Raw genomic sequence first — 24,514 nt, forward strand, 5'->3', positions numbered from 1 at the left:
TAATATTAGTGATGGATTGTAAGTACTAAAATATTTCCAATCACACATTAAACCCAACAATATTCAAGAAAATTTATAAAGGAAAATTGTGCACGCACATAATATTAAATTAATCAAAGCTATAGTTTTGTAATTAAATTTAAAGTAGTATTGTTAAATAGATTGTCTTTGTTAACTATCATATTTGTGACTGTTTAATATAGAATATTTATTATAGTGAACGGCTTGTATTAAATTTATTTGTGTAAATGAAACCTTTTCATCTCTCTAATTACTACATTAATAAATAAAACCATTTTCAAATTTATAATTTTATTAAAAAAGTTATAATGGCAATCTTGTTATTTTCCCCAAAACTCCCCTTTTATATATTTATAGATATATATATATATAGGGATGTGTTAATATGACAACTCCTTTTAAGATGACAACATACCACCAATATCAGCCCTAGGATCTAGAAATCAGATGGTTCATAGTCTGCCACATGGCAGGTGAAATTATATTAAAATAAAAAATCAAAAATCAAAAAGGGTATTTACGGAAGTCTCAATTCTGGCGTTTTTTCCTTCCTTCATTCAAGATTTTTTCCTTATTTTCTTCCATCAAATCTCGCATGAAATTCATTGTGATGCTGAAGATAAATTTTCAAATTCACTCATCACATTCAATCTCTCTCTAATTAACATTCAATTATTCAATTTTACACCCATTTTTAGTTCCAGTGAATCTGGTTCCAGATTTCCTCCAAATCTGGTGAAAATTTGGAGACGAGTTTTCATGTTGCTTCCACCAAATCAATTCGTCAGCAATTTGTTCTTCGATTCTTATTCCAATTCAAGCAAATTTCTTAAGTTTCTGCAATTTTAGTGAACCCATACATATTGAAGACGATTCTGCAATGTAGTTCGAATTGAAGACAATATGAGATGCAATTTGATTCTCAGTTTGATTTGGATGTTTTTCCATAAGGTGAGCAATTACATGTTGTAGACAATTAAGTTATATGTTGCAAACCATAAGTTTAGTTTTATTTTTAAATGAATTTAGTGATTTTTTCATTTGAAATTAGTTTTAATTTTGAAACTTAGTTATGTTGACTTTGATGGTGTTTAGAAATTGAGTATTTATCGAATTTATGATGTACATTGAACTGTGATCCTTCGATTTTATGCAAACTCTGTTTCTGTATCTGATCTTCGATATGTATTCAATATTGCAGGTTTATGTATTAAATATTGCAGATCACCTAATTGTTATTTGCATTCATTTATATTTGAACTAGTTCACATTCTGTTTTATCATGTGATCCGGCGTGGCTCGACGATATTCGACCAAAGGTTCAACAAGTGATTCTGCAAGCCATTTGGTGTCCATGAGAGAAAAGGCTATAAAGTTGAACAACAAACCATTACTTCGATGTAAAAATTGTGGAGAATTGGGTCACCTGACTCTAGGAACTCTGGCCGATAAATTTACTACATGAATTTCGTATGTAATTGTGTGAATAGCTTTGGAGTGTATTGTTGATTGGAATCCATGGATTTCGTGAATTTCATTATGCAAGTTGAGATGTAATTGAACTCCATGAATTTTGATCTATAATTGAACTCAATGAATTTAATCTGCTCCAATTTGTAGCAATTTACTTTGTATTCTCCCCCTTTGATTTCTGTGAATCTCTTCTTGCTCATGTTGTAGACGTTTGATTTTGTGTGTTCGACGATTATTGTTGAAATCTGCGTCGGTTCTATCTTTTTTTTATTAGCACCTGTTCAATTGTGTGTTTCGATTTGTGTCTAAATTACATGGTCTTTTGCTGCTCAAATTCGCTCTGATATATTTTTTATTTAGTTCTTATGGCCATACTCTGTTTTTACCAGATTGCTGAATTATGTGGTACATATTGCAGTCCACCATATGGTTAATTGCAGTTTATATATGATCTGCCTAATGGTTAAATGCACTTGTTCAATTGTGTATTTCAATTTGTGTCGAAATTACATGGAGTTTTGCTACCCAAGTTCGCTCTGATTCATTTTTGATTCAGTTCTTATGGTCATACTCTATTTTTACCTGATTGCTGCATTATATGGTACATATTGCAGTCCACCATATGGTTAATTGCAGTTTATATATGATCTGCCTAATGTGATGTCTTTTCATTTTATCCAGTTGCAGTTTATATTTTGATGTACATGAGATCAAAATGTTGATGTTTATTCTTTGACTACATTAAGCATCCAAAAGTTGTAGAATTATAGGGGATCAAACAAGTACGTAACAAAGAACATTCAAATTACATCATCAACATTGGCTACACCAAAATAAAACCGACTTGTTTTAAGTACAAGTAATCACCAAATCAAAATATCAAATCACATCATCTACACAAAAAACCAATAAAGAAACCAAACTCTATGTTTGAAGAAAAAAAAAAGACAATAATTGGTCACTATTTGTTGTAGTTCATGACCATCTTCTCAACATCTATCGGTCCTCTCTTTTCCCCTCCTCGAAGTGCTTTGATGCAATACTCATGATAGAGTCAATTACAAGAATGTCGTTGTTGTACAACATTGTTGTATTGTACAGTATTTGCCACGAAGCAGCTGGTAGAATACTGCAATATTCTAAATGATGCACTGCAATATTCTAACGGGTGTACTGCAACATCTTGTTATAAAACAATACTGCAATATATAACAATCAATACGACAATATATAATATGGAAATCTGCAAGATGTATCACAATACCTAAACCTTCTTGTACAGATTGTGTTTCATCTTCATTCATGGTATTGCTGCTTTCTTCAATCTCTTCTTCATTCATATTCCATTCACTATTACTTGTTTCAACCTCGTCCTCAGCCGGTTCAGTTCTTGTTCTCTTTCTTGCCATTATAATTCTTCTATCACAACATTGAACCAATAACATCAATCAAATATCATCCATCATACAACTAATATCCAGAAACATTCAGTGTCCACATTTTAACAACTAATCAAAAACCAAATCATCCACAAATTGAGATTAATTGAGTAAAAATCGATGGTACATCAACCAAAATCGATGGTTACAGTTGCTCACTGATATAGGATTTCCTAACCAAGTAACACCTCACAAATCGTGATTAATTGAGTAAAAATCTATGGCACATCAACCAAAATCGATGGTTACAGTAGCTCATATCAACCAAAATTTCAAAACATCAAATTAAAGATTTCGCTGGGTTTCCAAAACATCATCCTAAATTCCGCAAAATCCTCAGATCCAAACATTAAACAAGGCATAAATTGAACGAATAATACTTAAATCTCATAGCAACATCAAGGAAACATGAACAAAAATCAATAAACACATACATAAATCTGCATACACAAACAGAGTAACATTCTCGAAACCTATTTCGATCAACACCAAACGGAATCAATTTAGCATACCTTGTGAACTGATTTCACCGATTAGTTGTTGTAGGCGTTCGGAATTCCAGAAATTAGCCGTAAATCGCGCGATTTACGGTGTAGTGGTGGCTGGAAATCAAAGTTTCACGGTGTAGAGGCGCGGAGGCTGCGGGATTTAGAGGCGGAGGCGGCTGGAAATCGATTTGTGAATATGGAGGCGGCGGAATGAGAGTAATCGATGTATGGGAGAGAGAGAGAGAGAGAGAGACAGGGAGAGAGAGAGAGAGAGAGAGAAGAGTCGAGGAGAGAGAGAGACGAATTTGGTGAGTGATGCAATTTTTGGGGATATCCCCAATTTGATTCTATATGAAATGACTAAAATGCCCCCGACTGCAATTCCATATACACTAGACTGCAATCTCAATTCTGTTCGCGAAATTCAATCTTGAGCGTTGGATTTCCGGATCTAAGGGTGTATATTGGTGGTATGATGTTATTTTATCTATGGTGGCACCATAGTGCACCCCTATATATATATATATATATATATATATATATATATATATATATATAGGGGTGTGTTAGGGTCCTTACAACATCTTAGTGTAAAACACAGCACAAATCACAGCCCTTGGATCATTAGATTAGATGGTTGTGATTAGTTACATTATCATACTAAAAATCTACATTATTTGCAGAGGTACATTATTAGACTAAAAATGTACATCGTAAGACTGAAACTGTACATTATTAAACTAAAATGCTACATTATTATCTGAACTACATTATTAGTCTAAAATTCTACATTATTAGATGACACGTGGCATTAATCTAACCGTTAGATCATAGGATCCAATGAACTGCAAGTGTTTTGAGTTTTACTTATACTTAGCGTTCTAACCTGAATACGTCCCTATATATATATATATATATATATATATATAGGTAAGTGGGTGTTACCGTGTTAGCCTTTAATTCAAAAATAGCTATATAGTGAAATTTTACTCTCCCAATCCCAATCTCAATCCCATTAGAAACGAAACGTTTTCCTTTTTAGTTTGTCCCATTAAAAATGAAACTTTTTTAAAAATGGAAACAATACTCTCTCTACTTTTTCTTCTTTCTTACTTTACTCTCTCTTCATTAACTCACGAAATAATATAATATTATATAAAATCTCGTGCCAAAAAGCAAATGTTGTATATTTAATGGGACGAAGGAAGTACTAAATAACTGTGTTGGTGTTTAATTTAGGGCCTGTTCATTTTACTAGATATGGATTTATGAGAACAAAATCTAATCCAGATTTGGTACTGTTCAATTATGATAATTAATGAAGGTTTAAGGTGTTCATTTTTTTTGAAATGGATCAAGAAATGGTCTGCATGAATTTATTAATATATTCCCACATGGGTAGTGTGACCATAATACCACCGCTTTTTCTAGGTTTTCAGAGAATTCAAAGGGTACATTAGTCAATTTAACTCCATTTCTTGGCTCAAGCTTCAATGCAGATTTGAAAACCACGGTGTGGAGCAGAATTGATTTAAGGGTATTACACAGCCCAACAGTGCGGGTCTTCCAATTCTGATCGGGCTCTCCAAATATATTCAATGAAACATGAACATCATTTAACAGTTAGAAATCACCCTATTTCTTATCATTTCTAGAAACTTGAACACGCCCTTAGTATAGTCAAAGAAAATAAAAGAAGAATACTGGAAAATAAAGCAAAATCCAGTATAATGAAAATAAAATACTCCGTATAAAGAAAACTCTGGTTGTATAGTGAAAAAATATTCTTGCAAACCCTAAACCCTTCATCGTCCTCCCCACAACACACACTAACACTACATTTCCCTCTTTCCACCTCCATTGAAGAAGAAATGAAAGCTTCAAGTTTAAACCCATAGCTCCAATTTTCGAAATTAAGGTAGGAATTCAATCTATCATGCTTATTTCATCTCATATACGTGAATTTGAGGGCAGAATGGAATGAAATTCAACCTCGGGTTAGGTAACTGAAAGGGGACGAAAATTAGGGCTTTTGATTCTTGAGTGATACACACTCCCTGTTAACTTTGGATATGATTTTAGTGTAATAAAAAATTAAATCTTGAATGGAAAAGAGAGTTGAGTTAAGCATGGATGTTAAAAAGATGTTATCTTTGTTATATGTTCTCTTCAAAATAATCATTTTAAATGTATGTGTTCTTGTTCAATTTTGATTGTAGAATTTGTTAGCTCAGTTGGGAGGTTCACATGGTAAAATTAGGGAGACAGAGAAGAAGAGGTTTAGTACCAATGGAACCTTGTATGCTCATGCTATTTGTGAAATTGAATTTCTTATTTGGTTGAAATCGTGATAAAATCCCTATTTAAAACTGATACAGGGACCAACCCCGAATCTTGTAAATTTCCCTAACATTCAGCTTTTATACTAGTATAGATATAGATATCGATACTGTAGATTTTTTTATTAATTTTGATTTAGTTTATTTGAATTATGCTTACATGTGGCTTCTTGATTTATTAGGGCTACAGCTTACAACCTTCAACCCCTTCACATCTCAAGCTCTACAACTGCACCCCACCGGTCTTCTGCCGCCTCCTGTTTCACTGCCCGTTTTTCTGTTGCTTTATATATATACATATATATCCTAGTCGATTATCGGTGGTACAACATTTAGATGCATCGAACTGTGGTATTATGGAGCCGTAGAGGAATCAGAAACAGAGCTACGATTTTCTCACGCAGTTCAACATTTATCAACTCTCAATTGAATAATGATGTGCGTTCCAGAAATGATAATGATGTTTTTTCATTCAGAGCATTTACATACAGCACTTATTCTTTCACAAGGCTGCCACCTAATCCAAATGACCCGGCCACCTTGATGAAGGAGGATGGTGTGGCGGTTTGTTCCCAAATGTGGATTGAGAATTTCAGGGAGCCTGATAAAACTGTTACTAATTTGACAAATTATTTGAGAAGGTTTGAGTTGTGGGTGTTGGCTTACCAGAAGGTGTGTGCGGATGCGACTGGGGCATACATGCCCCGTAGCTCCATCACGCGTTCTGCACTGGAGGATTTGTTGGCGCTGCGCAATGCAGTCCTTGATTGCAGGTTTAAGTGGGGGGCTAGGCTGGAATTTTTTATTAGGTCCCCCAATGACAAGACTGATTATGAATCTTTGTCGAAGAGGAAGATTAAGGCAATCTTGACTACCACGCAGCCTTCACCTTTCCAGGATAAGATTGTCCAGGAGGTGCTTTTGATGGTTTTGGAGCCGGTGTATGAGGCAAGGTTTTCGCAGAAGTCATATGCGTTTAGGCCCGGAAGGAATGCCCACACAGTTCTGAGGGTGATCAGAAGAAGTTTTGCTGGTTACTTGTGGTATATAAAGGGGGATTTGAGTTCAGTGCTCGATGGTATGAAGGTTGGAATGGTGATCAATGCTCTGATGAGGGATGTTAGGGATAAGAAAGTGATTGATTTGATAAAGGCTGCATTGACCACACCAGTTATTACCGGTAGACCTGATGATGGAGAAAAGAAAAAGAAAAAGAAGAGGAAGTATCAGAAGAAAAGAGTTTTGGCAGAGGATGAGCCGAAACCTGATCCATATTGGTTGGAAACGTTTTTCGGGTTTGCACCAGAGGAGGCTGAGATACATCCTTCTTGGGGTCATTGTGGAATCCTGAGTCCTCTTTTGGCTAACATATGCCTTGATGAATTGGACCGCTGGATGGAAGACAAAGTTAAGGAATTTTATAAGCCGTCAACTAGTGATGTCATATGGAACAGTCCTGATGGGGAGGCAGAACAAGGAAATACATCTTGGCCGGAATTTGTTCCTACCAGTGGTCCAGATAAGACTCGGAAAATTGATTACATACGTTATGGTGGTCACATCTTGATTGGAGTTAGAGGACCAAGGGCAGATGCAGCAACTCTAAGAAAACAGTTGATAGAGTTCTGTGATGAGAAGTATATGTTAAAACTGGATAATGAGTGCCTACCCATTGAGCATATAACTAAAGGCATTATGTTTCTTGACCATGTATTATGCCGTAGAGTTGTTTATCCTACTCTTCGGTATACAGCTACTGGTGGAAAAATTATCAGTGAAAAAGGCGTGGGAACTTTGTTGTCAGTTACAGCTAGTTTGAAACAGTGCATTAAACAATTTAGAAAGTTGAGTTTTCTCAAGGGAGATAGAGACCCAGATCCACAACCTTGTTTTAGAATGTTTCATGCTACACAGGCTCACACAAATGCTCAGATGAATAAGTTTTTGTCAACAATGGTGGAGTGGTACAGATATGCCGATAACAGGAAGAAAATAGTCAACTTTTGTTCATACATCCTTAGAGGCTCACTAGCAAAACTCTATGCTGCCAAATACAAACTGAGGTCAAGAGCCAAGGTTTACAAGATTGGTGCTCGGAATTTGAGTCGTCCCCTAAAAGAAAAGAAAGGGCAATCACCGGAGTTCCATAATTTATTGAGAATGGGTCTTGTAGAATCAATAGATGGGCTTCAGTATACCCGAATGTCTCTAGTACCTGAAACAGACTATTCTCCATTGCCATTAGGTTGGAGACCAGATCATGAGAAAGCATTGCTTGAATATATAAAGCTTGAGGACTCGAGAACTCTGGAGGAGCAACGAGAATGCCTAAAGGAATGTGGCCTGGTTTCACCTCAGGATTATATTTCAATGCTTGTGTGGAATTACAAAAGGAATGCCATTTCAGTAAATCATGTTCCTTATATACTAAGTAGTGAGAATGAAATAAGTAAAGAATCCGGCTTATTGAGCTCAAATGATGAAAGCTTTGAGGACGACAAGGATAGATGTATTATGGAATAAATAAAGATTCTGGCTTATTGTACTTCCGTTTATGATATTTTTTCCGGTTCCTGGAAGCTTAAGCATGTCAATTATCATGTCTTCAGTGTGTGTCAGTCTTCCTTCAACATTGGAAACAGTTTATTGTTGAATCTGCCTCCACTAGTTCTGCTCTGATCTGCCCGTTTTCGGAATGGAATTATATAAGAGTTTAAATTGTTTCACTTGTTTGCTTTTAGCCTTGCGATGAATGAATATGTTTTCTCTCGACATGTTCTTGTTTATAATAATTATTGTTTCATATGCTATTCATCTGCTTAAGTTTGGTGTTGCGGTATTCTGGATGTAGATATTATCATTCTAATGCTATACCGAAAAGCCTTTATAGTTCAACTGTGCTTCTTCAACCTGTTTTTTGCTTTGGACCTTAGATTCTAAAAAATGAAAAAGGTGTTTGCTATGCTGAGGGCTTTGGTCGAGGTAAGGGAGGCCCTTATAAATATGTAGTTCCAGAAGGATTGGGAAGGCTTATTTGGGATGATGTACGACATGGCTTCCTCCCCATGTTCTTTGCTTGAGCAGCATCAACTTTTGTTTCAATCATCACTTGTATTTCATTTAATGGTTTATTAGCCCTTTACTTAATGATAATGAGTTTTATGTGACTTTTGTTTTAGATTTTGGTTGCTGTAAACATGGTAGATTGGAGAAAATTTGGATGAAATATGGTATAGTGAAGATTAAGAATGTCTATTTCCACTCACATTGTAACACTTCTAATTAGCTTCTGTTTATTTTGTGCACATCTATGTGATATACTTAATATGTTTCAAAGTGGTCTTGAACACGTCCCGATGGGATCTAAAAGGCAGAAAAGTAGCTGTATGGTGGCTAATGTTCAGTTTAACAAAGTTACAACGAAGAGGACGGGTCCCATCCGCATCCGCTCACGGAGAAGCATCTACATAGAGGTATTTCTATCAATGTCCCTCCTGCATGCAATCGTATTTAATAGGTTTTCATGGTTCAGTTTATATACAAAAATTTAATTTGTTGTGTCAATTATTTGGTGCACGATAAAGTTGTTTCGTGATTGATTGTTTTTCCGTTTTTTAACTTTAGTTTCAGTTTCTGAATGAAATTTCATTTATGTTCTGTGGATAGGCATGTTGTTAAGTCCTACTTCCTTTGATTTTGTTTCCATGATTTTGCTGTCGTCTCAGAATTCTCTAGTATCTTGGCCTTGCAGAATGAAGCATCTCTTGTGTCATGCTTGTATTTTATTCTGACACTGTTGGTCTATCAATTTTGGTTGAGAAAATGATAGTGTGATTAACTGCATGTATACTGAATTTGTTTGAAATTTTTTGAAATTGTAGTGTGACTTGTGTATATCCATTTGCTGAATTTGTTTGAAATTTAAGCAACTGTTTACATTCTTTTATTAAGACTTATGCTAATTGGTTGTGTAGCTCACTAAATTATTGATTTCAATATTAAGGAAAAAAACAGATGCTGGATGTGCTAAAGGTGGCCAATGGCTTGTGTTCGTCTCCAACCAGAAACGAGGCCGAAGATGAAGAGTGTGATGCAGAGATGCTGCTGAATGCAAGGTAATCAGGAATAAGAGAGATGAGCAATTGGTTTTGCCCTGTATCAATTTTGAACAAAAAAACAAAATTTTGAAACCAATTTTTCTTTTTCATTTTCCTATATACATGGATGTTAACATGATATCTCTAGTAATCTTATACTACAAGAAGTTATATATCTCTATTTTTCTACACAATAAAGAATAAAGGTAATGCTGAAGTGTGCTATATATTTGATTCATTGGTGTATGAATGTGAGTAGTGAGTGAAAATTCTAATACAAAAAATGAGGGAAAATGAGTTAAATAACTCTTTGTCAATGCTGCTAAAAGAAAATGGACGCTCTTATCTAAAACAATAAAATCAACTAAAACAAAATTAGGGTCAACTTTTGATTTTATCTTTCTATCTATATGTATGGACTTATTTCGTATTTTACCTCATTAAAAACAATATGTCTAGCATTGTTCTATATGCATACATATTTCGTAAATAGTTGACTCCAATGTCAAATTAAGCCACTTTCTCACGTTTGGTATTTTTCAATAAATTTCGTGTAATTTACATTTACATAGTATATCTAATCTTCACAATTTGGAATGTAATTAACACATGTATTAGTGAATTGCATGGGTTGTAATTGTAAAGTAGCTAGCTGCAACGGTAATACTAGTAAAGTTGATTTGTGGAAAGGGAAAAGAGTTCTCAAAGTTCAAATTTTGTCAAGAGTTCATAGCCAAGTTTGTCTTATACTATTGGACTTGGTAATAATTATACACGGAGGAGGTGTTCGGTTTCCTAGATAAAATAATACTAAAATATAATTTAGGATTGAGTTGTGAGATTATTTTAGTCATATGGGGTTAGCTATGATTAATTATCCCATAATTATACATTTAGGATTGAGTTATGAGATTGAATCTCATGAACCAAGCACAATACATATTTAATTCGGGATACAATCTTGCAAACCGAACATCCCCTGAGTATTAGATTATCATGCGTACAATTAAGAAAAATATAACTTTATCACTAACATGTAGACAATAATCCCCTGAGTATTAGATTATCATGCGTACAATTAAGAAAAATATAACTTTATCACTAACATGTAGACAATAACAAATTAACAGTATCATTTAACTAGAAGTGCTCTAGATTTATTTATTAGAGTATTATAAATATGGGGCATATAAATAAATTAAATTAGGTTAAATAGTTATTTAAATAACCAAATTTTAGTTAGGCTTATTAATTTTAATACAAAATATTAGATCATTAAATTTTACTTAGTATTTTTCAATCATCATAGAATTTTGAATGAAATATATGGTGATATAATAGCCAGAATTTCCAACATAGACAAAATGTCCAGTTAATTAAACAATATCGTTTAATAATGCTCAAAACAATATCATTTCAATAAAACTAATAAATTTCCTTTTTCTTTTCAAAATCATCCCCAGCTTCCTCGGTCGTGCACCTCCACCAGCACCACCAGCACCATCGAAGGAACGGTGTCCATAATTAGTACATTTTGTAGATCTATACCATTTTCATTGGTCCCCCACATTTCCATTATTTGAGCAGCTACTCCTCTTTCTTTCATTTCAAATTCATAAATCAAAACAACATCGTTTTGTACACGTCTATATCACTTTTCATCAAAACTATGTAAGCTCATTAAAATTAATACTACAAGATTATCTGCTCTTAAAAATATTTTATTTCAAAATTTACGAAACCCTTCAAAATAAACAGCTAATTAATTTCTATTCTTGATTTGAAAAACTAAATTTGCCGCGAAGGCATGTATCACTCATAAATAAACATTATATTTACTCGTCCCCCCAAAAAAAAGAAAATGAAACATTCAATCCAATAGTCTTTGAAATTTACACTCCATGATCAAATATAAAAATGAATCGAACCAAAAAAAAAAAAAACAACAAATACTTTTTTATCCCCCCTTATTACCTCTTCTGATTAACTTAATCTAACTTGACTTATTTCCTCTGAAAGTAATCAATAATTTATAGCAACAAACATTAAAAAAAAAACACCCCTCTCTTCTCCATCACCGTATATCTTTTTCACCGCCATTGATCTGAACCCCTTCTCTTTAACCTCCCTCCACGGCGTTCGTCACCGAACTAGCCGGCTGCTTCGTCGCGATCATCTCGTAATCCCCCACTTCCTCGTCCTCGTCCTCATTCTCATCGCCTTCGTCGTGATTCTCACTCTCATTGTCATGATTTTGGTCGTGCATCTGCTGAGGCCATTGCTGTTCGGGCCGGGCCATGATGGGCCCGAGGTTGAACGAGGGGACGTTGCTCTTAGCCCGCTCCTTGTACATGGCGTCGAGCTGGTGGAAGTAAGGGCATGTTTTAGAGTCTTCGGGCCGTTTCTTGTTGCTCTCCTTCACCTTTTTGAAGTACTTGTTGATGTTCTCCCATTTCTCTTTACATCTCTTTGAGCTTCTGCAGTAACCTATCCCGCTCATCGCCTTCGATATCTCCTCCCACAGCGGGCCCTTCGGCCCGTTCTCCTGGTACTTCACTTCCAGATCCTTCCTCAGCTTGATCAGCGCCTCCACCTCCGCCTTCGGCCACCGCGACGACGAGCTCGGCGAAATATGATCATCTCCGCCGCCGTTGTTATCTCTGTGCGGCGTGATCTCTAATGGCGTGGACGACGCTGCTTTTTGCTGGATCTGGATCTGATTCAGCTCCGCTGCCGGAGCTGGATTCGAATTCGGATTTGAATTCGGATTTGGAATTGGATTAGGATTTGAATGCGGAGGCGGCATTGGGGAGAAATTAGGGATCTGGAGATTGGATTGGCCGGTGACTTTTTGGAGGAAGGAGATGACGGCGGCGTCTTTGGCGGCGGCGACGGATCTCTCCTGGAGGAGGAGTTCGTGCTCGCGATTCATCCTCGCCATTTCCTGCACGCGCCACGCCTCCTCCCGGGCGATGCGGTCGCGCTCTCTCCGCTCCAGAGCTTCTAGAAACTTCTTCTGCAGATCCTCCTGCTTCTGCACCACATCCGTCATCAGCTTCTCCAAATACTCCTTCCACTTCCTCTTCCTCCCGCTCCTCCGCTGTATATCCTCGTCGGAGGAAGTCGACGACGACGTCGAATTCGAAAAATACGGCGGAATCTGCTGCAATTGCTGCTGCTGCTGCTGCTGTTGGTGAGATTGCAATTGAAACGGAGAAGAAGAAGAAGAAGTAATTATCGGATTCGGATTCGGATTCGGATTCCCAACGGATATATTTTTCGGAGGCACTACGCTGAGCGGCGTCGGGCTCGCCGACGCAACAGGCGTCGGCATTGCCGGCGGCGGCGGAGGGCTGAAATGGTGGTTGTTCGGAGAGGTATTCTCGAGAGCTTCCAATTGATCGAAAAATCGATACGCCTTAGCGTCTTGTTTGGATGCGCGGCCATCTTTAGTCCTTTTGTGATATTTGAAGACGTTCTCGAATTTCTCTTTGCATTTTTTAGCGCTCCGTTGAAACCCAAGCTCCGCCATTTTCCTGCACACCAAACACCCCATAAAATCAGCATTCATTGTTTTGCTAAAATTAGCGAAAAACCAACCCAGAGCTCCTAGGAATATAAGCTTCCTTGAAAAGGAAGCTGTGAAAAATCACTTTTTATGATTAAAAAAAAGGCAGCAGCTTCACTGAAAATCATGATCTGAAAGATTCCATATACGGAAATTTCAAGAATTGAGTGAAACAAAACATTAAATGAAAATGGGAAAAAAATGAATGAATTGAATAAATAGTTTACCTGGAAACTTCTTCCCATAATGGGCCTTTAAGGCTCGCATCTCGAAAGGTAACATCCATATCAGATCGAATTTTCAGCAGCGCCAGCGTCTCCTGCCTCGGCCACCGGTTTCCGCCGCCGCCGCCGCCAATTTTTTCATTTTCATCCGCGCCGCTCGCGAGGACGGAGCTGGCCGCGGCGCCAACCTCGCTGCTGCCGCCGCTGGCTCCGCCGCTCTCGTGATTCTCCGCCACCGCGGCGGAGGGGCTGATGAGGCCTGAAACCCCAAGCATCATGTAAAAGGAATCTTCAAGAGTTTCTTCAAGCTCAGCTGCTCTCTAATTACCAGCTGAAATATAAAAATAAATAAAAATTTAAAAAATTATAGTATATCACAAATGATGGGTGAATTCTGTGGGTTTTTATGAAGATAGGGAGCGTGGTGAATTTATTTAATTTATTTCGGTGGGATCTGCCTGTCACACTCCTCCTCAATTTGCATTTTAAACTAGAGAGAGGTTAGAAAATTAGAAGGAAAAAAAAATGGAAAAAAAGAGTTAATTTACTTCTTTTTCCCTTTTGAGCTGAGGAATCTTTTTTTTTTTCTTTGGCTAGCTTGGCCTCTCTATTTAGCAACCTAAATATTTTTATGGATGGATCACCTGAAATTAGGGCCACTTATTATTATTCCCTACCATTGCTAGAGTTTGAAATTTGATTTAGGAGGTGGTGAAATCAAAATTCTCAATTTTTGACATGATTTTCGGGGTAAAAACGATTAATAAATTCTTCGGTCTCGCCAACCATACAGTTACAACATTTATTTGCGCTCACATTAATCGCATGTAAATTAATTGCGTACAGAAGTCAATCGATATGTGAAATGATATCACGCATGTATGTACATAATTTAGTCAATAGTAATCTTAAAATTTGCGAGATGGCGATGACGTTAGTAGATAAATTGGCACTTCACCTATCGTATTTATTATGTGTGCAGAAGTCGTTCGATACGTGTAGTGATAATGATATGACGCACATAGTAATTTAGTGATGAATTTTGCGTTCGATGGTAATCTCAAAATTGAGGAGATTGCAATGGCGGTGATAAACAAATTGATTTTAGCATATAGTAATATTGCGTATGTGCATACGTAATTTAGTTGTAGATTCTACGTTCGGTTTAAAGTCGAGATCACAACGTCGGTGATAAATAAATTGAATTTCGTATACAGTAATATGACGTATGTGCATAGGTAATTTAGTGATAGATTCTACGTTCTGTTTTAAACTCGAGATCAGACACCGGTGATAAATAAATATAGCTAAATAACAGGCCATGTAGGTCACCTTTACTTTTTGAGGCGTTCGGTCTTTGGATTTCAGTGGCTATTTTGGCTTAAACATATGGGCATCTTTGGGGAATGTCCAAATTGCCCCTCACATGTATACCATTGACCTTTTTAAATCAATTCACCTTTTTAAATCAATTCTTGTTTTTATTTTTTTATTACTCAATATATCATTAATCAGGGATTTGCTTCATAAACGGGATTCTCCCATTATTTATAATGACTAGATTGCCCTTTCTCTCCAACTAGTTGATAATTGATAAATATAATAATTATGAGGTTTAAAAACTTTGAAAAATAATTGTTACTATTGCAGGTACTTGTGTTGCCACGTTGTACAAGGGGCCCACCTCGAGGGTGATGTTACAATTATTGAGAAATTTATCTGTGGACGCAGTTTGATAAATATTTATGTGTAGATAAAATATTATTTTTTTTTGTGTTTAAATTTTGGTAGAAAAAAAAAGGTCATTTTAAGGGTGGGATCCATGGGGTTGAATTAAACTAATTAGGTGTAGGTCATATTATTAGGCGAAGTCATTTATGAGTAGAAGTTAATAGTGGCCAGTTTCTGTTAGGTTGCAACCTACCGTAATAAATGGATTGGAATTTTCATCGTATGTATGATTGATCATTAGAAGAAAAAAAAATATCATACATTTATATATCTCAATAAAATCTAGCTGTAATACCCCACTAATCATACATTGATTAATACCCACACATATGAAATATCGATATGCGAAAACAATTTAGTTTTTTTGTAACTATTTTATGAAGAAAAAATTTAAGATAGCTCATCTAACTTAATTTTAGTAAATTAGAGTGAAGTAGAAATTTGGATGAAATTTGACGCTGGGATAAATACGGTCAATTCAATATTGTATTTGTACATGCATGGTAATTAATCAGACAAAATTTTTATCTTTAAATAACTCCAAATTAAGATGTTTAAGTAACCACGACCATTAATATAAAACGAGAATTATTATTGATTCTTTTTTTTAAAGAACACTAATGTTGTACTTCCTCCGTCCCATTAGAAATTAAACATTTGTTTTCTGGAACGAGATTTTATATAGTGTTGTTTTGTAAGTTTTAATGAGAAGAGAATAAAGTAACAGAGATAAAAAAGTAAAAATGATGTTATTTCTATTTTAGGAAATATTTCATTTTTAATAGGACAACTTAAAAAAGAAAAAAGTTTCATTTTTAATGAGATAGATGGAGTATATTTCAGCTGGTTAGAATGTAGGAGTACATAATCTTACATTGCACTAAAGGAATGTGATAAAATGAAAACTCTAAATATTTTACAACTCAAAACTATGATCGGGACCATTGAAAAATGTCAACAGATCACAAAAAAACATCAATAGGAAAATGTCAACAGAATTTCAACAGTAGTCAATGATTGATGTTGTGTTGATACTGTGTTGACATTAAAATCTTGAAAATTTACACTGTGTTGATATTGTGTTGAAGTTGTGTTGAGGAGATTTGAGTTTGTACAATATATAAGTTTGCATTTTATCACTACCCTTGCACTAAATATTAGTACTGTACTATAATCTTTAGGAAAAAAATTCAAAATATATCATAAATTTTGATCAAATTTTGGTTCCCCGCAACTTTGAAAATTGATTATGAATTTGTGATAGGTCTAATTTGAGTTAGATTGTACTCCTAATGTGTCATCTGAAAAAGGTCTTTGAGAACAAGATCATATGTGAATATTATCATTTTTCTCACAAATAACTCAATCACATCATTAATTTAAAACATATGTGCATCAAATCAACAATATTCTACAAATAAAAATTAAAATATTTGGTTATCGGCAAATTGAGAAAAATGGTACTCCTTCCGTCCACGAATAAGAGTCCCGTTCACTTTTATGCATTTGTTTTGTGAAAATGATTATAAATAGTTAAAGTGAAGAAATGATAAAGTAAGATAGAGAATAATGTAAATAAGAGTCTTGTATACATTATTCTCTATCTTATTTTATCATTTCTCCACTTTAACTATTTATTATCATTTTTACAAAACAAGTGCAAGAAACGGAATGAGACTCTTATTCGTGGACGGAAGGAGTACTAAAATTCACGGTGTTACGATTTATTATTAAAATTAAGGGATGATCCAAATTAAAATTTGATAAAAAAAAAAACTTTATTTTTTCAACAATTTACCCTCATTTCGGATCGGTCCGGTTCGTAGCCAAACAGAAGCAATCAAAACAAGAACCGGAGTAGAAACGTAAATCCTTACTCCGTGCATAATAAAGATAACGGTTTACTAATTTTTATGATTATAATAAAAAAAAAAGACAACACTGTATTAATATCTCAAGTGGTAATACCTTTGTGAATGTAGTAAAATTCTCGTACTTCTTCTGAAAGCAAAATGTCACGCCTGTATGCACGTACGATAAGCTTCTGAGATACTATCTGTCAATACGTCTCAATCTCAATTCGTTAGTAATAATTCAACAATTCAATCTCTATAGTATTTTAAATAAAATTACCGGGGCAGTTAAAGAATCTGAATTTATAATTTTCTCTACAAGTAATTCGAGAATTCAGAGCTACTGTACATTTTACATTTGTAAACAGTTTCAAAATTTGTCATGTATATTCCAAAAACTATTTATAGAAAAATTTGCAATATTATATGTATACTCACATATTTAAAAAAAAATTAAATATATTACAGTAATAGTATCAGTCCAGCCAGCCATGCATATTCTTAAAGCAATTCGTATTAATAATAGTTCATTAAATTTTATAATATTGATTTTAATTAGGTGCCAGTTTGGGTACAGTAATGCTGCCAGTGTTAGACTTAATTAATTACAGCAAGTTTTAATACTATTAAATTTCAACTGCAGTTTACTTTCTCATCATTGATAGTGGCTACCATGTTTATATGTATCATCCCTAAATCCTAATTCTTTGGTTAATCCAACTAACCCCAAATTTAATTAGCACCTATATTTTGTTTGACAGGTCTGGTGTATCTTCTTGCATGGTTACCAATTCTCTAAAAATTTCAAGAAAATCATGTATAAATAAGCCTCTACCAATTTGACATTAAAAATATCCAAAAAAATCACTAAACGTCACTTCCATTAATCAACTTCTAATTAATGAATATTAGTATTTTGATGTATAAACGTTTCAGTCAAAAATATCAATAAACGGTCCATAGAGACAAGCCATGTTTTTCCTTTTGTATTTAAATATAGAGAAAATTGGACCATTGCGCAAATAAATGAAAAATGGCGGACCCATCAATAAATATGCCATTAAATGCGGAAATATGAAAGAAAACCATATTTATTACTACCATTTAATTTTTTGAGTTTTACAACTGAATTAGAAAACGAAATATTTGAATAGGGGTGTAAATGCAATGGGTCAAAATAGAAAAAGAAGGGTAGATTTAGGGGTGGAGAAGTAACAATAAAGGAGAAATGGCCACCGCTAATATTTGGCTATAAACATTGAGGTGAATGCTACTTAATTGATGATGAGAACAAGACTTGTCACATTTATTTTTCTCAATAGTGTGGAATAGTATACAATATTCACAACTAATTAATTATTTACCCCCATCCTCAGATGAACCCAATTCATCTATGAATAAGTGTTTCATTTTGACTTGGGATTAGTTTAAACAAATATAGCAATATATTAGAGAATATAAATAGTTTGATTTGCAAAAAAAATTATGAGTTTTCTATTGCTAATTTTAACAAGAATGAATAAGAAATACCCGAGTTGCGTTAAAATTATAACTCCATCACCGACCCTATCAAAGTAGCACAAAATATAAAAGGGATCATACTAATATATTGTGTAAGTGTTAGAGATTAAATTAATTATATATAAACTATTTAAATTCGTAATTAATTATATATAAACTATTTACATTCGTAATTAATTATATTTAACCTATTTCAATTATAACTGTATGCATATATTTTTAAGAAGAATTTGAGTGCATAGTTGGTAATTAGTACTAATATTTACATGCCTATAACAATGGATCATAATTCATATCACATGGCTCAACAATGAAAATACCTATGATAAAGGGAAGTGTAAAATAGAAGTGGCGGGAAAAAATAAAAATAAATTAAATTACTATAAGTAAAAGTTTTTTTTACAACACTAAAAGTAAAGTTATAACACTATAAACCTTATGGAACAAATAAAAAACTTTTACACAGACCGAATACACATTTGTTTTTATTTTATAATAATTAATAAAAAAAAGAGGGTAGTTCTGACCATGATTATGTCGTACTAATACGCTAAACAGTAAAATCAAGATTTCTGATCCCAATAAACAAATTATTTAATTTGAGTATAACCTATTGTTGTATTTAATTGAGATCAGATAGATTCTTCCAGTGGTATGCATATGTATATTATATATTGAGAATATAAAAATAGGCAAGTCGCAAGTGTGATTGGATCCGTGATCAATCCAGAAATGTGACTATCACTTTTTTTTTTTTAATATTTATTCCGCTATATAACATAAACATAATATAATTATATAAGAAACATCACTAAAAAATGTCTAAGCATATATTTTAGTTAATAAAGGACGTTAATTTGTGTGTTAAATATACCATCTTTAAAGATTGTCATCAACCTTGATACCCTAAGTAAAATCGAGCGATACAAATGAAAGTGCCCCAGAAAGGAAAAAAGAAATTAAATTGTAGTAGTAGACAATTGTTTCGTCAACTTAAAAATATTGCACCCTCAATTTTTTTTTTATTATTTTCAAAAATTTTCTAATGCAAGTAATTGTATCTTTAATTTTGTATTTTTACGAGAGTACTATATGTTTCTTGCAACGCATACTACAAAAATCTTGCGGAATAGTAGCGGAATTTAGCAGCGGATAAAATCCGATGATATTACTAGCGGATCAGTAACGGAATTAATGTCCGTTACCAATCTTATTTCTTATAATTTACATTGTATATTGTAACTAAAATAATATACTACAGTTTAACCAAATTTACAAATTTAAACAATTTAGTAACTCATAGTATCATGTTTTTTAATCTCATCGTGTCGCCATATATACAAATTATCAACCCTAAACAAAACAATGATGCCCTCCTCTTCCTCCTCATAAATAAATTATTATAAAAAACAATTATTACCACGACGTGATTCATTCAATTTATCTTATTGACAAGAGTTGGAATAAAATAATTAGTATGAGTTGGAATACGGTGGAATATCATCATAAATTTTTTTAAAACAATATTATTTTCACCCTAGCTAATCTATTGGAATAGAATATCATTTCATATCGAGGATAAATAAAATAATCCCTTTTTCTTCGGCCTGGAGTAGTAATAATCTCGTGGCTTTATATTTAATTATGCTCTTGGATCTGTAGTTTAATGCGGCAGTTACCTACCAACAACAATAAATTATGTAGGTTGAAAAGCTTAGTTGCAATAATGTGTAATTTATAGTTTGAATTTGTACTTTTCTCTTTATGAATTATTATGTGAATCCGACCCCAAGAAGCCCTAGGCCTAGGTAGGCAAGAACATTTGAGTTTTTATTTATATTTTCAATAATGATTGCTTATAGTTAATAATAGAGATACAGTTGCATTCTTTTATTTATCCACTTTATAACCATTTAATATTTATTAATTGTGACTTTATAAAATAAAAATTGTATGAAAACGCATCAAAGCCAAATATAGTAAAACTTCAGGTACACTACTTTCTCTTTACCGATAAAAATGCCTTTCATATTTTTTCAGTTATGAGTAACATGTTTATTAAGAGCTGGTCCCCATTTTCTTTAATTTTTTTACCGTGGTACAATTTTATAAGTTATTTTGTTCATTCACAAATATACATCAAATTAAATGTAATTTAATAAGAATTATAAAAACATTTTAATTAAATGTAAATTAACTCTAGTAAGAATTATAAAAACATTTAGAAGGGAATGTGGAGTAATTCAAAGATATGTCACCGCTATCTTAATTTTTCTATTCAAAGATCAATAATTCAATAGATATTATTGGTTCTTAACTATGATTTAAAATATAGTTATTTTTAAATAAGATTAAGAATAAGGCGGAGATATCAATATAACATACTATGAATAACCACATTAGTAGAATATAGTTATTTGTGCATCTCATGTTCATGAATTTCATGTGTCTATGCATGTATAATTTGTTTTGAGGCAACTTGTTTGTTATGTAAAATCTAATTTTAATTATTAGATTCCACCCCACATACGTATTCAAAAATATAAGTAACTAAAAACGAAATACTAAAAACAATTGGTATCCTTATTTTAGAAAATTAGTTTGGTTGAGTGAATGGAACCTCAATATTTCAATAATTTTTCCAAATCTATAAATAAAAAACACGCAAGTAAAAATCTTTACAGCAAAGAAATGCTTTAGAAATAGAGGTTCTCCCCAATTTTCCAAAAGGGGGTTTGTCTTTTTAAAATTCTCTTCAAATATTATTCCCAATAAAAATAGGCAGAAAGCATCTAACATACCACATGCAAATTATCAATTATGGAGTAGCATAATGATTAACTGTTACATCCAGCACAGAAAACATAGCTATATATACTTACACGTGTACAGATTTCAGATCAATTTCAATTCTCTTTATTTTCATCCTACTACAATTTTACAAGTTTTTATTATGGTTATTTTTTATAAAATTAATCAAATCTCCAACAACTAAGTTGAGGATTTAGGGATTGTGACAGGGACCAATATGAGTTGTCTGATAACAAAATATGAAGGTGGGGCACGTTAAAAAGTTACATGTACACAAAGGATTAATTGAACATGCCTAGCATGTGAATATAGACATAAATCATGTGTCATCCATGTGGATTTTAACCCTTTTCTATATTTTTTTATCTGTCATTAGCTAATTAGCAGCCCACCAAACTGGGATTCTTGCATTTATGTTTAAAGATTGTAGTATTTTTTATTATTATTCAAGAGTTGAGTAGGATAAGCAAACATAGGTATGGAGTTAATTAGTTAAAGTCTTTAATTTGTTACAATCTTAATTTATTCCCATCCCCCTTTTTATTGAAGCCTGTAGTGGAGAATTTTATATATTTAATTAATCAACATACTGATTATTAATATACGAAATATAGTATTTTCTTGTTTTCTCTAATTATACACATTATGCAGTAAAGATTCCTAAGGTGGAATCCTTAGTCTCTAATTAAGGATATAGGGTGGGTATGGTTTCGAATAAAATTCAGTGTCCTATTTTTATGTCTCATTCATTATGTCCAATCTCTAAATTAACTATCTTAATAAAACTTATTGTAAATAAGTACTCCATATATCTTAATATAGTACCTCGTAAGTTTATTTTAAATTGGAATTTTTAAAAAATTATATACTCCTATTACTATATTTTTAATAAAGCCGGAACTGCATGTTGAGGTGGGGGACAAATGAGCACCAAATAAATTTATAAAATTTAGGATATTTTTATAATTTTATGTTAAAATAGGTAGCAACAAAAGTTTTTACCATCCTCTATTCATGGTGAAATCTTAACTAAGGAGTAGTATTATTTAGTGCAGTAATAATTACAAAACATACCAAACAATATATTATGAGACATTTGTATTGCCACAATCATACATATAACCCAATGATGATTAATAATCAAGATAGTTCGGAAACAAGAATTAACAGCAAAAAAGTGGTAGTAATAAACAACGTTTGTGTGATCAGTAAGCTAAGGAAAAACCATGTGGGAGTGAGTTAATTGCGGTAATAATGATGTTGGTTTAAGACACAGTTAGTTATAACCGAAATTATAAAGGATTCCTTCTCCTAGCTAGGGTTTCTTAATTTCTTCTCTCTCTTCTTTTTATCCTATTCCTAGGGTTTGTTAATTACACAAAATTTGAACAATTTTCTCAATTATATTACAGCATGTGAAGGCGCAGCCAAAATAATGATGTAAAGCACAAGCAAGTGTAGGTTTTGCAAACGGTGTGTGATGGGATAATTAAGACAGCCAAAGCTACATGTTCATCCATTCATTACTCAACACCATTTAGCTATATGTATAGATCAGTTTTTGTTTAAGATTTAATTACTTTTACCAATATTTTAAAAATCGGACCAGATCGACCGGTTCAACTACAAATTGACATGTATGTGTAACGTTACACGTAAGAGTACAATACATACGGATATTTGGCAAAATTAAAATTAATTTTTAAAAAATTTTGAACTTATTTCGATTCTCAGATTATGAAGATCTATATATGATGGATTCGTTAAATTGCTTAATCAATTTGTAGTCATTATTAGAATTTCATGGAAAACGAAAATTCCATGAATCCATTGTTTTCTAATGACATAATTTTACAATGAATTCATTAATACTCCATTTAATTTGTAGTTTATATTTTTACATAATAATTTTTTTTTACTAAAAATAGTGTAGTTCAAACCAAAACACACATCAAACGATTCAAACTTTTTTTTTAGGTTGAGCCTGTATATTGACTCGGACATCAATAGTTATGTCCATACATTTTATTAAGTGACATTATTGCATGGAGAAAATTAATGATAACATTGTGGTTTTCTTCTGTCAAGAAAATATTACATCTCGAAATTCGAAACAAGCATGACACGTATGAATTGATGAAGATACCTAGTACAATTCGAATGGGAATCAATTGTGATTATATGTTAGTGATTTAATTAGCATATCAATTTTAATAGGAATTTAATTTAAATTATTAATTAATACTACTACTAAGTTACATATAAATTTAATTAGTATATGAACTTAATTAAGTAAAATGAAAATTTTAATTCGCATATAAGTCTAATTATGATATATAATTGTACATAATAAAATAAAAAACAATTAAATAAATAAAATACGATATTAATAAATAATAGTAGTAGTAAATTAAAAGTGATGGATGACTACGAAGATATGATTGTAAATATTGTGATAAATAATGAATGAAGAAAAACAATAGTGTAGGGCCAGCTACATTATGTCGCAATAACATGTGAACCCAAAATAGAAGCAAATGGGTAAATTGGACCCAGGATATCAAGCTGCGTTGAATTTATGTTACTAAATCTAGAAACGTCGAGTGATTAATTATGATTATGCAAACTATAATTATTGTTTTCTTGAATTTCATAATAGGAAGGAGATAAGATAAACACCTAGATTAAAGTCATTTCCTCAATCAAGGTACAAAAGCTATATCATTGCTACAGTAACATCCTTATTAAATTGCGAATGTATTATTATACATATATGTTAGGTCAGGGGTCCTAATTTGAAATTAGTTATCTCAAATCACCATCAAAAGCATTCTACTTTCAAATAATGTCTAACAATATAGTATACTAAAATATAAATAACATTAGATGTGGGCTCCTGTCAGTCAGTGAGTTAAAGCCTCTCTTTAATGGGCTACTATGTACTCTGAT

The 24,514-nt window shown here is 33.0% G+C and overlaps 2 protein-coding genes and 2 long non-coding RNA genes across 8 annotated transcripts; 2 read left to right on the forward strand and 2 right to left on the reverse strand.

The window, feature by feature from the left end:
- Positions 1-605: 605 nt before the first annotated feature.
- Positions 606-1,644, forward strand: LOC125203376 (uncharacterized). 2 transcript variants are annotated; one of them, XR_007173350.2, is made up of 2 exons: positions 606-972; positions 1,223-1,644. It is a non-coding gene; the product is annotated as an uncharacterized LOC125203376 (long non-coding RNA). The 2 variants fall into 2 exon arrangements; XR_016132290.1 differs by having other exon boundaries at positions 1,341-1,644.
- A 637-nt stretch (positions 1,645-2,281) lies between these two features.
- On the reverse strand, positions 2,282-3,698 carry LOC125203241 (uncharacterized). The gene is made up of 3 exons (XR_007173320.2): positions 3,446-3,698; positions 2,759-2,913; positions 2,282-2,693 (listed from the first exon to the last, which is right to left on the reverse strand). It is a non-coding gene; the product is annotated as an uncharacterized LOC125203241 (long non-coding RNA).
- Positions 3,699-5,201: 1,503 nt separating this feature from the next.
- Positions 5,202-9,967, forward strand: LOC125204775 (Intron maturase, type II family protein). 4 transcript variants are annotated; one of them, XR_007173633.1, is made up of 4 exons: positions 5,202-5,339; positions 5,943-8,990; positions 9,098-9,233; positions 9,764-9,967. XR_007173633.1 is itself a non-coding variant. In XM_048103504.1 (2 exons), exon 2 carries the CDS (start codon positions 6,097-6,099, stop codon positions 8,281-8,283), a length of 2,187 nt encoding a protein of 728 aa, XP_047959461.1. In that variant the 5' UTR covers positions 5,202-5,339; positions 5,943-6,096; the 3' UTR covers positions 8,284-9,234. The 4 variants fall into 4 exon arrangements, 1 of the variants encoding a protein (XP_047959461.1); XR_007173631.1 differs by having other exon boundaries at positions 5,943-9,233; XR_007173637.1 differs by having other exon boundaries at positions 5,943-9,233; positions 9,775-9,967.
- A 1,641-nt stretch (positions 9,968-11,608) lies between these two features.
- LOC125205582 (trihelix transcription factor DF1-like) lies at positions 11,609-14,087 on the reverse strand. Its single transcript, XM_048104615.2, has 2 exons — positions 13,653-14,087; positions 11,609-13,393 (listed from the first exon to the last, which is right to left on the reverse strand). Exons 1-2 carry the CDS (start codon positions 13,925-13,927, stop codon positions 11,977-11,979), a joined length of 1,692 nt encoding a protein of 563 aa, XP_047960572.2. The 5' UTR covers positions 13,928-14,087; the 3' UTR covers positions 11,609-11,976.
- Between the last annotated feature and the right edge of the window lie 10,427 nt (positions 14,088-24,514).

Source organism: Salvia hispanica, chromosome 6 (genome assembly GCF_029641045.1).
Source record: "Salvia hispanica isolate PSC_SH4W2 chromosome 6, Shi_PSC_v1, whole genome shotgun sequence".
In the NCBI taxonomy this organism is placed as follows: domain Eukaryota; kingdom Viridiplantae; phylum Streptophyta; class Magnoliopsida; order Lamiales; family Lamiaceae; genus Salvia; species Salvia hispanica.

Excerpts from the sequence above, each read along its gene's own strand:
- LOC125205582 (XM_048104615.2), bottom strand. The coding sequence starts at position 13,927 with ATGATGCTTGGGGTTTCAGGCCTCATCAGCCCCTCCGCCGCGGTGGCG. Across the intron at positions 13,394-13,652 it reads TTATGGGAAGAAGTTTCCAG|GAAAATGGCGGAGCTTGGGT; the intron begins GTAAACTATTTA and ends TTTGGTGTGCAG.
- LOC125204775 (XM_048103504.1), top strand. The coding sequence starts at position 6,097 with ATGCATCGAACTGTGGTATTATGGAGCCGTAGAGGAATCAGAAACAGA.